We start from the raw sequence: 16,572 nt of genomic DNA, 5'->3' as shown, positions 1-16,572 counted from the left end.
CACCTGGCTGAAGCTCAAAGCCAAAACAGAGCTTGTCACTTCAGACAAGTTTCTACAGCAAAGAATCACAGAGGTTGATCCATTCACCATCAATCAATATGTGCTGGTCTCCTTGAGAATAGCTGCTGTAATTGTTTTTTGCTGTCTTCTTTACCCACTGTTCTGTCCCTGCCCAGCTTTATTGCTTTCTAGATATGGTGGAGAGTGTCACGAGAGGAGGGACAGGTGTAAATGTGTGGAGAGATACAGGATGTGTGGTGCAGATGCGGTTCACAACAGAAAAACACGTGTATCACATGCAGCAGTCAAACACAGTAAATAGAAGCACACAAGCAAACACACATACAGGTTTTGCAGCTATATTAGGATTTTTGTGGGCTATATTCAAATTCTAAGCTTTTAAAACACTTCAGCAGTGTCCTTTGTGCCAAAGCACTAAGAGGTCTACATTTTGTTTCTCATTAAGATGAAATGCTCTCAGGAGTGTGACAGCTTCCATGGTCCAGGACGTTCTCCCAGAGCTCAACACTAGGAGACAAAAAATAAACCTGACAGCTTCTTATTTTTAGAATGCTTCACAATGCTGTTTTGAATGAACTTCTCAAGAAAGATGCAAATACCTGTCAGATCAGATGTCGTTTTAAACCTTGATCACAATTTTAAGCCATGACACAATTATGTGTTTTCTTTTTGCTCTGATAGGTTCGGACATGGATTCTCATTGTTGGATACACCACAGCTTTTGGAGCCATGTTTGCCAAGACCTGGAGGGTGCACGCCATCTTTAAAAATGTGAAGATGAAGAAGAAGGTATTCAAAAATGTTGCATTTTTTAAAAGAAATATAAAGAGAGGAACTTATTGCCCTTAATTCCCCTTTATTGTTCAAATTATGACACACATGTTACAAAGGCTGGTACTTTGTATGCCTCCTTGACAAATGTGCTTCATTATTTATCTATTATTTTAATAAATCAGAGGCTGCTTTACTTGTGAATGGCCAGCATAGGTACATGTACACATGATCTTTTCTAGTTAAATCTGGATTTGAATCTTTTGTTTTTTAACATAGCATGTGCATCTGTTAGATGGGATAACTACCAGTTCATATAACCACAGGCATCTCCATTGAAACGTGTATCCAGGCTGCCTCATATGTCTTTTGAAAGCCCAGCACTGGTGTGTGGGTGCGTGTATTCAGACTCATGCTTTTTAACAAACACTCTGAAAGACTGGCAGCCCCTGGCACCTGCTTTTAGATTCTTCTCTTGTAAAAAAAAAAAAAAAAAGATTCAGAAATACAAATGGTTTTTTAAACATCTGACACAATCTGCTTCACTGGCATAGTTATATAAAGTGGTGCCAAGTTCAATGAGTGTTGTAACTGTGCTTGGCCTTTTTGTATTTATAGATCTTGCTCTCCTCTCTCGTTTGTCTCTCTCCCTCTTGCATATTGGAGGAAGTGTGGGTGGCCTGCCAGAGAGAGAGAGAGAGAGAGAGGAAGGAGGGATGGATCAAAAAGTCAGAGAAGTTGGAGGAGAGATGGAGTGGCAGAAGGGAGGGTGGAGAGACAGAAGGAGGAAGACAAAGCAGGGCAGAGAGAGGGACAAGACAAATAATGTGGCACAAATGGCTACAAAAGTGGGTTGGACACTGTGTGAAGAAAAAGTGAATCCTGGGAAAAGAAGGGCAAAGGACAGATGAAGATAAAGAGAATCCAGATTACAGGTTAAAAGACAAGGAGCCATGATTGAGCTCTACTTTTGCTATTTCTACTGTAATTTTGTGGTCAGGTCAATACAAGACCACCACCACCACCACCATGCTTTTTCAGCTGTTTCCAAATGAATGACACTGAATGTTTTTTTAATTCATTGTCATTGTATTCAGAGTAATCATTAGAGCAAAACAAAACACTTTACCTCTCTCAGCGCACTAACTTTGCCCTGACCCTTCACAGCCAATTTTCACTGCTCAGTTCACCCTCTCTCCTCTTCTTTCCATTGCTAACAGACAAGACAGATGTTTCCTCAGAAGCAGTATTCGCTCCTAACACATACTTCAGCCCTTAAACCTCAAGATGTATTCTCTGTTGGTTCAGGGCCTGGGTCTATGTGCAGGGCACACACACACACACACACACACACACACACACACACACACACATACATCACACTTCCTCCACACTGATTAAGTGCAGGTGCTTTGGCTTCAGTAGAGTGATAGTTGCTGTTGGTTGCTTGAAATCTCTGCCAGCCGCTGTCAGGGGAGGGACAAGCCCGAGTGTTAGCCATATTTTCTTCAAACAGCAGAGCTGGGAGTGCATCCCTCACTCCTTCCCCCAGCCCTCCCTCAATCTTTTTTTTTTTCGTACACTGGGGAGCACCGATTGTAAATCAGGGATGTGTTCGATAAGGGTTCCACTCGGCAGGCTGTGGCTGGCACTCCTTCACTTCTTAAAGAGGTCAGTGCCAGAGACAGTGTGGAGTGGGGAGTGGAGGGGGGGGGGGGGGGCTGTCAATCAATGTTGTCCTTCTCCAGATACACACAAACACACACTACAGACACAGATAAACATGTACAGTTACAAACCCCCCCCCCCCTTACACAACCCCTCACCCCCAGACTGCCTATCTATCTTGGTACAATCCTCACACTTGTTGGTTGACACTCTACTTCTATATAAATATAAATATTACTACGTTGAACGTGAAAGTCATGTCAGGGGCATGTGCACATCCAATAATTTTTTTAATCATTTGGTCTTTTTTTTTTCTCTCAATCAAATTCATCCGTATAAATGAGGACTATAGATCCCAACTGATATGTCAGAGTGCCAGTATTACTGGGGGAAAGGAAATAGTAGATAACACTTCAGGTAATTTAGAGTCATTATATAGTTTGTCTCACAGACTCATTTGGCAGAGTAAACATATCACAGTTGAGCAGATGGTGGTGTAGAGCTTTTTCTTTTTTGTTTTGTAATTTTCCCCAAAATATCACACATCTTGCATATCTTTGTTACAACTATTTCTTCGTTGGAATCATAGATCATTAGTTTCATCTGCCAGATTTTTACCAGAATGTTTTCATTCAATATGCAAGTACTTCAAATATCATCAAATAATTTATTTCATTGGCTTTTAAGCAGCCGTTTGACATTTGACCTGCTTTGCTTCTCTTCACCGGCCTGCCCTAAAGCATAGCAATATTTCTACAAGTAATGTGCCTCGCCTTGCCTTGCCAATATTTGTTCAATGCCAACACCATCAAACGACAGCAGATCAAAAAACAAACCCCTCATGCATCTCATCCTGAGCCCACCAGCGGATGCAGAGTGTGAGACCAGTGTGCTGCATCTGGGCTATGTGATACTCTCCAAACACATCCCTGCTTGTGTACCCTGACCTTTCCTTTGATCTGCGGTTCCAGACAGTCAAACGCTATTATAAATAAAGATCACAAACAGGTCATGGCTTTCATCCCTCTAAAGTTCATGGTACAAAAGAGGAGCTTTAGTGGTTGACAGTGTTGGCTCTTGCTTTGTGGATCTTTCCACATTCTCTGGCCACAAGGTAACAAATCCATAGTTTGCTGGTGGCATAGTATTGACTAAACTGAATGTCCATCAGTGGTTCTGAGTTGTGGGGCAATGAAGTACAATCTGCTAATTAATACACACCATGTACCACAGTGTAAAAGAGTGTCAGTATTGAATTCTTAACCAGGCCTTGGTCTCTGGACTCAGAGTTTGGCTGGTTTCCTATCCTAGTAGGTGGTTAATTGCAGCTAAATGCATTGTAATCAGTCCCTGATTAGATGTTAGAATGAAACCAGCAGGGGTCTGGGTCCAAAGATGGGGTGAAAATCATTCAGTTCACATAATTACAGTGGTCAATAAGAAATGTTGTTTGAAATGGTTCTACAGACACACATACTATTACATAACATTAGCAGGTGTGGGCTATTGGGCTAATGCAAGCATCTCATTTTTTTCCCCCTCTAGATCATAAAGGACCAGAAGTTGTTGATTATTGTTGGCGGGATGCTGCTGATCGACTTATGCATCCTCATTTGCTGGCAGATTGTGGACCCACTTAAGAGGACTGTGGAAGAATACAGCTTGGAGGTCAGTGTGCATTTTGATGTTTTTTTAACATCTCATCTGAACTTACGCTTGATTGGGGTTTTGTTTATGTTGATGTAACATTATTTGCCTCAGCTGGGAAAATCCTGGTGGCACAGATTCCTGCTAAAAATGCCTCAGTATTTGGAGTTGAGGCAAACAAAATGTCCGCCTTGGGCTGTAGCATGAGCATCTTTGTTGTGCTTGTTATTTTTGGGTCAGGATGTGAGCCATTGCTGCCTCCTGTGCTCATCCCATTGCCGGACATTTGCCAGCTTGGATGTGAGACTTTGGCAAGGCCTGTTGGAAAAGAGGCACTTGGCATCACTTTCTCCTTGCTGGAGAGGTGGTGTGGTGTAGAGTAGAAAATGAACTCTGCCTTGCTGTGACTGGTGAGAGAAGACTCAGATTGTCTAAGATTGGTACAGGATTAGTTTAGCGATGTGCCCAATTGGCTAAAATGAACATACTGTAGCTTTGGCATGAGAGGTTGATGATGTGTGAAGAGTGTTTTCAGTTAGGCATGACATTATTAGCACATAACTGTCAGTGGTATTAAGGGAATGCAGACTGTGAATTAGTGAGGCATAACTGCATATTTATTTTCTCAGAGGATTTAGTCACTTTGGCTAAAATGGCAGACTGAGTTGTTATTTTTCACATATTTCAGTAGTATAAAATATTTTGCAGTCTGACTTCACTGTTTGGTACAGCTTTCTTTCCGTGTTTCTGTACAGCTTACCAGCAGCGTGTCCAGCAGACTGCTTAAAGATGGTGGATTAAACAATCGAGTCAGGAAGATTTCCAGCTGCATATATTAAAATAGCTTTGAGTCTTTTTCTTTTTCTAGTGGTTTTATTTCTGAGAATATAAGCTCATGCTGTTAAATAGATGGTTCAGTGTCCCACTGGTTAAACATAAGAGGCTGCAGAACTCATTCGTTCCCCAATCTATTAAGTTGTTAACACAAAAATATGGGCTCGCAACTAATGCAGTGTATTGGTGAAATGAGCTACGGAACTGGTGCAGCAAGGTACATTGGACAAATGGGATGGGCATCATATCTGTGTGTGACACTGAAGTTTTAGTAATGAAGCACACTGTGTGATAAATGTGAAGAATGACAGTGAAATGAGAAAAATTCCAGAGACTGACAACAGCATTAAGTCACGTTAAGGCCCCTGCTAGGTTTTGCTTTCTTATCAGTTTACTGGATATGGCCACTGGGTTTGTTTGAAGTAACAATAGCATGACTGAAAAATCAATTTTACATCGCTATATATTATTCCCTCTGTGTGCTGACAAATAATAATGCAACAGGAAAAATTCTGTTTACTTTACCATTGGTGCTAACAACTGACAAGCAGGCGCAATTATTCCGCTGCAGCAGAGATTAAATCATCTGTCTTTGAAGACCACAGACCATGGATACTGCTAAGTGGAGATTTTCCCTAATGAGTCATCTTTCAAGTCCCCTAGACTTCTGTATGTAGGCCACAAGACTGTTAACTGCCTCCCAAGAGCCCAAAGCCCTTAGAAACAGACGGCATTGGTTGGATCCTCAGTGACCCTTCTACTAAACAGAGGTTATCAGAAGGTCACTGCAGTGAAGGCAGGGTTTAATGGTGGATTTTTATGGAGACTTCTTTTGATAGTATTGAATGGATGATGTTGGCTTGCTTGTTGCCAAGGTCCTGCGGGGGATGGAAGGGTGTCTGACACCGTCTTGCACCCGGTTTTGACTTTTTTGTGTCTTCGATTAAATGAAAATCTTGTGAAGTGATAAATAGTGCTTATCTAAGAGCAGTGGGAGAAGGTCAGCCTCTCTGAGTTTTTTATATCTGTCTCAGTCCTTGATGAAAAGATTCCTGTGGGAGATCTCTGAAGATGAAACCTGTGCATAATATCTTGGTAGACTTATTTACATTCTCATGCTCCTTTTGCAATATTCTGAAGGTATACTTAGCACATTTACAACTCTAGACAAAGCCGTATTTCATTTCTGATATAGCCACTTATATATTTAAGCCTGCCTAAAGGGTGTAGCAAAGCTTTGCCTAACATATTCATTTGTGAATGTTGTCAGAGTGTGCAGTTAGGTCCTCATGGGGTATTCTCAGACTCTAAGCCCCTGGCCAGGGGAGTGTTCAGAATATATTAACCACTCAGTGTAGGAGTCTGCACCCCCCTGGGGTTGTGGATCTGCATGCCTGGGCTGAGGCAGAGGCTTCTCATGCCTGCCCAGCCTGCCAGATTTCCAGCACCAGCAGCAGTGGACCCTTGAGGCTCAGCTAAGGGAGAGACAGCCTGGAGCTCCTCTGCGCCCAGGGCCTCCAGGCTTGTCAGGTGGGACCAGAAACCAGAAGGCAACCCAAATACCCAGAAAGTGGGTAAGAAGACGAGAGAGGCTACAGGAAAACACGTTATAGACAAACACTGCATTTATGATCATAAACTGTATAAGGAATTTTAAAGAGAAACAAATAAACATACTGCACTACCAGAAACAGATGAGAGTTACACTGTTCAGATGTTATCATTGCGTCAGATAACACTACCCCGTCAATAATTTCAATAAGGCTGCTGTGTTGGTACAGTGGGGGTCATGATACACAAGGATCCAAAAAAAACCAACAAAAAAACAAAAAAACACCATTCAACAAAAATGTTCAACATGGCTCAATTTCTGCCGCAAGGCAGAAGTCAAACCACACCTAATGGATCATATTTAATTTTCTCCCTGCTACCCGTAGAAACACACCCCCACTAACAAAGGCCCTGGTGTTTTTTAACACTGTGCTATTTTTTTCAGTCCAAACACACACCTAGGTGGAATGGGGGTTGATGGGTGAGGGGGTTGGGTGAATGGGACCATGGGGGAAGGTCATAGGGCTCAGGAGCCAGTGAAACCAGCTCTGACTGACTAACAGTAATTGGCGAAAGGAGAAGGACCATTAGTTACCCAGTTTCCTGTGAGCTCTCACATCATGCAAGGCCACCCACCCTTCCCCTGCAACCTCCCTCTGTCCGTTGTATTTTTCACCCCCCCCTCCCCAATTCTCTCTGATTCTGAGAATTTAAAAACATAATCCTGTCAAATAAGATCAATAGCCTTCAATAAAACACACAAAAATGTTACCCTGTTTTTTTTTTTTTATTATTGTGCGAGATGATTAAAGCATGTTAAGTGTAAACATGGTCAGTAGTGTGATGAATTATTAAAAGGGCAATTTGCCCTTTACTCAGGGCATTGTGTTCCATAAAGAAGGGCAGCATCTGAGCACTGATAATGCTGCAAAAAACCTTCCCCAGATTGCTGCTCACACAAATGCCTCGGTAGTTGTTAGTGTCTAATTTATCTGCACTCATGTATTGGTGAAAAAGCCCGCGGCTCCAGATCTCAGGGAAGCAGCCTGACTGAAGAACGAGACTGAACAACTGAAGCAGAGCCTGTCTCAGCTCAAGGCTGCTGTGTCCACATGCTTTGCCAGATTTAATTTTTCTATATTGTTTTCTTCAATTGTAATTAGGTAATCAAAGAGGTTCTGATTATTTTTGATTGTTGATTCAAGGATTATCACTTTTTCTTAAATTTCTTTCTGTTCATGATTGAGATTTTTAGATGCTCATATAGTTTTCCTATAGTTTTTCAAAATGATCTTTCCAAATGTTGCAATTTTGTTAAGTTTATCATCTCTCCTAGTTTTCGATCAAAGAACTCCTCAATTTCTCTTTTTGTCTGATCATGATGTTGTTTTTTTTTTCTTATATCCTGTTATTTGTTTTTATTCTCTCCATGTTTCAACACAATTTTGCCTCAGGTCTGTGTTTTGTAGCTGACATTTTTGCAGTCTTCGTTGTACCACTCTTCCTTTTTCAGTCTCTGTTTAAATGCAAAGCTGCTCCTAGTGTACACAGAGGAATGCATTAATTAGATCAGTGATTTCAGGTGAAGTGATCACATTTCTAAATCCAACATTACCATCAGGAGCCCATTTATATTGATTATTTATACTATAGAAGTTACAGGGCTCAGGTTCTACTATTGTCTTATGTCCAGTTTGTTTTGTTTATCTGGCAGTGATCTGACAGTGTGGTCTGTGGTCTGACAGTGAAACACTATAAGCCCACCTGAATCTCTCGCATACGGTGACATATGTCTTACTGTTTGAGGGATGGTTGTAATATCTTTTGATGGACAGTGGGTATCTAAAAATATGACACATCTTGAATTTTAATGCTAGAGATGAATTCAGGGTCTGTGCTCTTCAGTCTTCATATATTACAAATATAGATCAGATATAATGGCAACTCAAACATTATGTTCAGGGTTAAGTTCAGTTCAATAATGATTCAATACTGAAATTGCAAAATATAATCAGGAACTATGGAGCAGGCAACAGCCTGTATTCCTTTCTAATTAGGAATCTTAAAGATGAGTTGTCACAGTTGCTCGACCTCTCTTATGTCTGAGAGGTTGGTCACTATCAGTGTCCATGGCTTGAACAATGTCAAGCTGTTCTCCATAGTATGCTGCTCCAGATGTTGACACTGTTTAGTGCTGCACACTCTGAGGTGTTCACCCTGTTTATATTGTGGATCAGGTCCCAGGTGAAGTCAGTCCATGGCAGCAATGTGGGGTTGGTGATGTTAGCCCTAGAAACTCTGTGTGCTGTCTGAGCCACCTTGATGACGGCTTCTGTCTCCCAGTTGGTCATAACAGAGGAGTTGGAGGGCTTTCTTGGTGTGAAGACACCAGAACTCCCTCACGATGGGGTAAGGGAACAGCTTGTTTTGTTCCTGGAATTAGCCCTTGGAATCAATGAAGACTGCAGTATTAGGGTGCTGGTGAGGGAGTGCACCCTATTCCAATGGAATTGGCTCTACTCTGTCTGGGCAAGGGGGCTATGTGGTCTGGCTGGGTCATCTGGCCTGCGGTAGTACCTGGTTGCTGCCCCCCCCCCACACACACACACACTTTCTCCCTCCATCCCCACCTCCCCTCTTGCATTCCCCCACTATGGAGGATTGGGAGTAAGACTGACCTTGGGTTCACAGAGCTGTATCTACCTGCTGTACCCAAGAGTATGCAGTATGACAACACTGTGTTATTGAACTGTCACAGTGTTTGCTAATCCACCACATTAGTTTCTTTGAAGCATCACAAAGGAGGGTTTCTGTAATTGTTTAGAGGAACGTTAGTTGCATTTTTCAGTTTAAATACATATAGAGTGTGAAGACATTCATCAGTCCAAGTGCGTGTTGGGGCGCAAAACATATGAACTGAAGTGGGTTCTTCTGCATGCAATTTATATCTATGCCCTGTGTGGTCACAGATATGAGTACATCTTAATATTGTAAGAGGATAACTGGCTATAGTTGAGACTGTGGGTAAAATGATCTTGCTCATGCTTTATAACCAAGATTTACACAGTGGAAACATGGACAAAATCAATCTGCTGCATCACCAGGGGTGAACCCTCTGCTCTGAATCCAGCAAGCTAAGCTTAATGAGCCACCATTAGCAAAACTAGGGCATCCCCCTTTGCATCCTTTATTAGCATTAGCAAGATGAAACTGCGAAGAGGCTGACAATAGATCCTTGTGGAATGCTTCATAAAACATGACTGATTTAATACCCTCCAAAAATAAAAGTAAAGAAGGGCCAGAGATCATGGAGGGAGTTAAGGCTTTGTGTCTCCGAAATGAGAGCAGAGTGACCCCCGAGTCCTATTTTATGGCCGCACTTCAAGCCAGCAGTTTTAATTACAGTATGCAGATGATGTGCCTTCACCAGAAATGACTTGTGACCTTGACATTGTCCCCAACCCCTTTAAACCAAGCCTGGCCTCTGATCTGCACTTCAGTGTGTACCATACATAAAACACAACCATCTACGCTGAATTCAATAAAAAATGCTCAGATTAAAGGCAACTTGGCCAAGATGGTAATTGCAGCTTCCCCGATTCTCTATAGTGGTCCGACCCCTAAATCCTAACAGCACAGGGAATATTGTGCATATCAGTGTCTTTTTTTTCCCAGGGAGCTTACTGAGAGCAGGCCGAAGTCTGGCTGCTCCAGAAACGTCCTGAGAATGCTGATGGAGACGTTGGGCTGCAGTGAGCAATTAGATCCATTTTGTGGCTCGTTAATAATTGAGCATTTGTTAATGGCGTGGATGTTTCAGCAGCAGGGCAGACTGCTGGTTGCCATCAGATTAAGCCCTGCGGTACTGACACATGTTGCAGTTTTAATGTACAGACGTGCATTGAAGCATGTAAGTGAGTGTGGATTGTTCATTTTTTTGTATTTGCTGCTCCGTGTATCTGTGTGTTCATGGAATGACCTTGTATGTATGTTTCAGCCTGTATACGAACTTGTGGAATGTATGTGCTCACTGAAGCATGGATATGTTTTTGTATGTATGCTTGTGTGTTTGCGTACAGATTAACGTCCTCTCTTGTGGTCTCGGGCATTGTCTCCTGCATAATGAAGGACAGACTGTCGAGAAAGGATGATTAGCATTCTGGTGGATCCTGCTGCAGACCCCTCTACTCTAGTCTCTCCTCTTGTCTCCTTTTCCTTCCCCTCCCTCCTCTGTCGTTTTTCCCAGCTTGGAAGTGCTGTAAGCATCAGCAGGCTGGCGAGCTGCAAAAGAATATTGCAGTGTGGCATCACCATGGCAACGGCCATGGTTTCTGACATCCATAACGCATAGAGCAGCAATGTTGATCCATGAGATGAAAATAGCAGGTTAGGGCACCCACTTCAGTATAGCGACACATGCAGAGAAGATGTTAAACGTTCACATAGAAATTCTGTGCACGCACTGGGCCAAGAGAACATCAGTGACTGATTGGAGCAGAAAGGTGTACAGTGTATACACATGCACACTTGTGCATGCATATTTCCAGGTAGAAGTTTAGGAGCCCTCACAGAGATTTCCCTCTGCTTTCCTGCCTCTGCCGCCCCCACCTGTATGCAGTAAGGCAAGGAGAGAGAGAGAGAGAAAGGAAGGGCGAGAGGGAGGGGGTGTTCTAATGCACTCATCTGTTCCCAATATCATATCACTGCAGCAGCAAGCCAACATATGACTCACTACTAGCATTTAATGTGGAAATATTCCTCTTTATGCGTTGATGGTGAGATGATGGTGATTAGCTTAAATGTGAGGCCTCATTATTAGCAGTGGAGATCGAGACAGGGACCTCACTGCTGGGCTCAGGCAGATAGATGAGGGCTGATGTGCAGCACTGATCTGACCAGAGACTAAAGGGCACTGTTAAGGTCCCCATAACCTGGGCTTGACATAAATCCTGTGGCCAGATATCAGGTGGCCATTTTTTACTTGTACCATTAAAACATATCTAAAGTGGCCATGCTTAGATTACATCGCGATTTCTCTTGTTGATAGGCCATGAAACACCATCTGTTCACGTAATATTTGCATACTGTTTTCATAGGATGGGGAAAACACAGTTTCTGAAAGGAGGGGAAAGTTATTGTAGACAACAGATAATGCTGTAGGCAACAGATGAGAAGGGCAGTTTTTGCATCTGTTGTAATTTCTGTTAATAATTACATCACACCAAGTTGACAGCAGACACCTGCTATCAGATGTTCTTCATGTGATCATGTAATGACTCCAGTCACTATTTATGATGCTCCTGGCTAGTTTGTGTTTACTGTTGATGCTGGAACTGCCATTTATCTGATTTGATTTATCTGATCGGCCTCAGTTGTTGATTTTAACATACATAGTGTGTCTTCACACTTGAATATTTATTTAAGTTCAACTTACGTATACCTCAAAAACACACATATTAATAGCAAGATTAGAAGTATTGACTTATTTATATTTAAGCTTAGTTGTAAGACGAACCTTTCTTTCACTCATCTTTTCTCTCCCTCCCCTTCCTCCTATTTCTGTTGGTGACTTTTCTCAGGCTTCTCTCACAGACCTGCTGACACACTCTCCCCTGCTCCCACAGCTATTAGGTTTTCTCACATTCAATCCCCTCTCTTTTATTTAAAGTGTTTTCTGTTCCTCCACACGTCTATTTGCTTACTTTGGAACTGTCCATCTCTTTTGCTCTCCAGTTTGTCATCTATCCACTTCGTTCCTGTCATCCCCCTATAAGTCGTTTCTCTAACAGAAGTGTTACCAGCCTCTTTCCTATTTGCAGACACCTTCTTATTCCATACCTCATGCTCCTATCCTGCACTATCCCACTTTTGCTTCTCCTCGTTTGGCCAGCTCCTACATTCCTGTGTCTGTTTCCTGTGTTTCTGCTTGTGGGAAGCAATGCAACAACTAAATAGCAACATTTTTAATACAAGTGACTAAATTCTCTTAAACAAGCAATTTCTTACAATACAGCTCGTCAATAGAGCAGTCCAGTATACAACATCTTTCCATCTACAATATTGGTAAAAACCTTTAATGATCCCTGAACAATGCACAGCCACATATACATGCATGCCCACCTGCCTTCGGTGTTCTTCCTCCCCCTCCCCCTGCACTCTCACACAGGTTCTCTGCTGCAGTCCCAGCCAACTGTTGATTGTGTGAATGGCATTTGAAGGACACGATGCTCTTGTTTCGCTATCAGCCTGCTCTGAGAAAGCCGCCGGAAAGGATAGTCCTATTTACATTTAATTTAATCCCACTGGCTCTTTACTCTGAAAATGGTGTTCTTTGGAAAATGAAACATACTGCATCTGCTTTGCTTTGGAAAAACTACACAGAAATGAAATTCACCCCAGTCTCTTACATTTTATCTCAGATTCAGCTAGATTAGGCAAGGTCTGAATTGAATTACACAGAGATTTATCAAGGAATAATCATATTCCCAGTGATGGAGACAAAGATGTGATATGACATGAACTAAGAATCATAAAGTATTTATTCTGTAGAATGAAGAACAATGTCATCTGCAGCATTATCAAAAATGGGCTTTGAGGCTCCTTTGTTAGTGTTGAGTAAAGCGGTGGCTGAGATCAATGCCTTTTCAAAGTAAACTGGGTCATTAAGGGATAACCACCACCCACCTAGGCCTTTTCTCATCGACCACCTCTGGAGGGAAGAAAGAAGGGAGGGAGAGAACAAAAGGGAAGGCTACATAGACCTCACACATTCTTGGTGATGTGTTTGGCTGCAGGAGCGTCAGAGAGCTTCCCTATCCCAAAAGGACAGTTATGCATTCTTACAGTTAAAGTAAGGTATTGTCACTGCATGTGCTGCAACATTAGATTGCACCAAGTCCTAGTACTGTGATTAATGTAAGACATGTGGCCCTGCTGTAGGTAGCTGCATTCTTAACAACCTATTTAAATAGGCTCAGTTGTAATGATCATCATGCTGATATGAAACCACATAACCACCTCCAAATTCAAATCAGTGACACGCATATTAATCTCCTTGGCAATCACATTTTCTTGTAGTTACTATTTCTGCGGTTACTGTTAAGGGCTCAGAGACACAGACATACCTCTGACAGTGCCTCTGACGCTGGCCTGTTATTTTAAAGTCCTCCAAGGTATCCTAAGTGAGTGAGTCACATGTTTTACCTTGGGGATACCTGCTTCTGTTTATAGTCTTGCCTGTTTTTACATGTCCCAGCCAGCACAAGGAGTCACGACTTAACACCACCTGGACAGGACAAAAACCTCCACCTACATAAAGAGTGCTGCATTATGAGCTCATGAAAATGGAAGCTGAATAAGTTTTTATGTGTACTTTGTTGTGACCACCTTTTTCTTAAACATCATGTTACACTAAAGAAAGCAGAGAAGAGAGGGAACTAAAGAAATATAAATACAAATACTAAAAATACAAATACCGCAAATACCACAAAACCTTCAAAATAAGACACAAACTAATGATGATGAGAGAGGAAGATGTAGTCGGGGGCACTGTCACAGACAACAGCTGAGGCAGTTTAAGAGCTACCTGGTTTGAAAAATGAGCAACATTCACATTCACACAACATTCACCTTACTCATCAAATACAACTTGTGTCGTCTCAAATAACTTCAAGAAAATGCGCTTAATTTTCTGGTGGTGGTGAGGATTGTGAGAGACATCTTTAATGCCAGACCAAATCAACTACCCAATCAAAATCCGGATCAAGATCAGGGCAGTCTTGCCTCCAGTGTTTCTATATTTTATTTTCTAGATTTAGTTACACTTATTTCTTATCTCAGCAGTGATTCAACAACTTAGCGGGTTAAATCAATAAAGTTGTTCAAAAGTTTGAAAGCATTTTCATGTTTGTTGTGTTTTTGTGTTGTCAAGATCTCTGCCTCAGTCCATTTTCTGAGGGGAAGATGAGGACCTGGATATCTCTCCAAGTCAACAGGGATTTCAGTTTGCACAGGATTTCATCATTTTTGTGGTGAATATTTACCCTGTATGTTTTGTAATGCTTTGGCAATACACTGGTATTTGTCTTGTGAGGGACAACAGTGCACGGTATGTGTAAGCTGACAGCGTTATCCATGAATCATGCAGGAAAGCGCTCTAAGGACTGCTTCAGAGGTGCCGTGTTTGTTGACACTCTAGCTGGTAAATTGGACATGTGGTTGTGCATTGCTGAGCCTGTTCAAGTGAATCTGTCGAAAATGGAACTGGGTGGCAATATTTATCTCTTTTTACTTCCTCTCCACCTGTATGTGCTGTGTGATTTCTCTCTTTCTCCCTCTCTTTCACCTCTCTCTCTTTCTTTCTCTCTCTCTGCCCAACAAAATGAGCCCAAACACACTAATTACCCCCGACCCCCACCATCACCCACACCTCTCTTTTGCTCTCCTCTCACTTTTTGCCCAGCCCTTTTTTCCCTGCTGATCTCCTACTGCTCCCCCGCACTACAGTTGCTAGGTAACAGCTGATTGAGCATGAGAGGTAAGCAATTGACCAATTAGAAGTCTTCCAAATGAAAAGTGGTGTCAAGCGTTCCCTCAGTTACAGCTAAGGCTTTATCCAGTGTGTAAGTGGACACTAGTTAATGTTCTGTATGTACATGTATACATGCAGATAAAAACGAATGTCGACTCACACAGGAGAATGTGTGCTGTGTTAGTTTGTTCATTTGGCTTTTCAAAGTGGACTTTTAAAGAATGTATGTTTGTGTGTATGCTTTTGTGTGTGCTGTCTAAGTGTGTGTGTGTAATGCTGTCCTGCTGCTGTTCTGTTTCCTTCTGTTTTATCCCTTCTCATATTTCTCTCTTCCTCTCTTTCCATCATCCTCTCTCTTTCTCTCTCTCTCTCTCCCTCTCTCTCTCTCCCTCCCTCCCTCTCTCTCTCTCCCTCTCTCACTACCTGAAAGACACTCCACCAGTGACCAGACACATCCATCACTGTTCCTCCTGCTCTGCTCATCCACAGCCCTGAGGATTCCATTACGGCTCAGCAGCTGATACAGACACATAAACACACACACACACACACACACACACACACACACACACACACACAGATTAGGGATAGGCAGTCTCATCTGGCCCACGGGCAGATACAGATGATTAGTTATAAACTCAAGATAGTGATGCAGCCCTTGATGATGGCCATGACTCTGTACGTGATGATGATGATGACGAAGATAATGATTATGTCGGTGGTGGTGGTCCCAGAGGCAGTGAGGTGATGATGAGGTGCACTTAGACACAAATGTTTCTCACAGTTGTTTGGCCCCTTCATCCATTTGACCATCATTAACCTCGTTATCCTTCAGGAAGCCGCTGTCTTGATAAGATAGTGTGAATGTGAATGTAGTCAACAACCCGTGACCCTGAGCCCGACCAACTGCCCAGTCAGCTTATTCCCAGCAGGTGCTTTTCCCTGAGCAAGCTTGTTGCTCATTAGGGATTTATTTATTTTATTATTTCTTTTCACCTTCTTTTAGACATGCAGACCAATTAGTGCACAACTTTTTTTTCTGTTTTTAAAATAAAAGCTAGTATTCCAGGGATGAGGCAAATGTACACTGGGCTGCCCCTTCCTCAGTCAATTAGTTGAGTAATGGGTTGTTAAAGACCTGGTCAACTAAGAAATGTTTGCTTGACTTTGACTTGTTTATGGTCCTTTTTCAAAGGATAAGCTACTGAATATTTAATGGAAAATGACCGGCAGCACTGTGGCACCTCAGTAATACTCACAATCATGCTTTGTTCTGTAATAAGTACTGAAGTTACTGTAAGTCTTGCTTCTGCATTATTTCTTTAGTGACAGCTTAGTTTAATGGGACTCAATGGAAAGACATAAAAAGAGACATAAAGAAAACAATTATTTTAAAATTGTTTTGATGAAGCCTTTTCAGAAACCTTACACTGCCCTTTCCTACAAGTACCACTTGTACCACTTTGTACTTTTAGAAATGATCATTTTAAGGGCTCCCCAGTGCACAAACCATTTAGGCTCAGTCGACTCAGGCCCTTTACTGCATGTCA

The 16,572-nt window shown here is 42.1% G+C and overlaps 1 protein-coding gene across 1 annotated transcript in view; it reads left to right on the top strand.

Moving 5' to 3' along the window:
* Positions 1-16,572, top strand: part of gabbr2 (gamma-aminobutyric acid (GABA) B receptor, 2) — a 174,861-nt gene that overhangs the window by 120,604 nt on the left and 37,685 nt on the right. Inside the window, exons 12-13 of the mRNA XM_071500682.1 lie at positions 703-810; positions 4,006-4,128. Coding sequence (XP_071356783.1) covers positions 703-810; positions 4,006-4,128 — 231 coding nt within the window. The remainder of the gene's footprint in view (positions 1-702; positions 811-4,005; positions 4,129-16,572) is intronic.

This window comes from Trachinotus anak, unplaced genomic scaffold (assembly GCF_046630095.1).
Source record: "Trachinotus anak isolate AG129_WGS33_773 ecotype Australia unplaced genomic scaffold, CSIRO_AGI_Tana_v1 ptg000016l, whole genome shotgun sequence".
Classification (NCBI taxonomy): Eukaryota; Metazoa; Chordata; class Actinopteri; order Carangiformes; family Carangidae; genus Trachinotus; species Trachinotus anak.
Note: the sequence above shows the minus strand (reverse complement) of the source record. Positions and strands in the feature narration are given on the sequence as shown.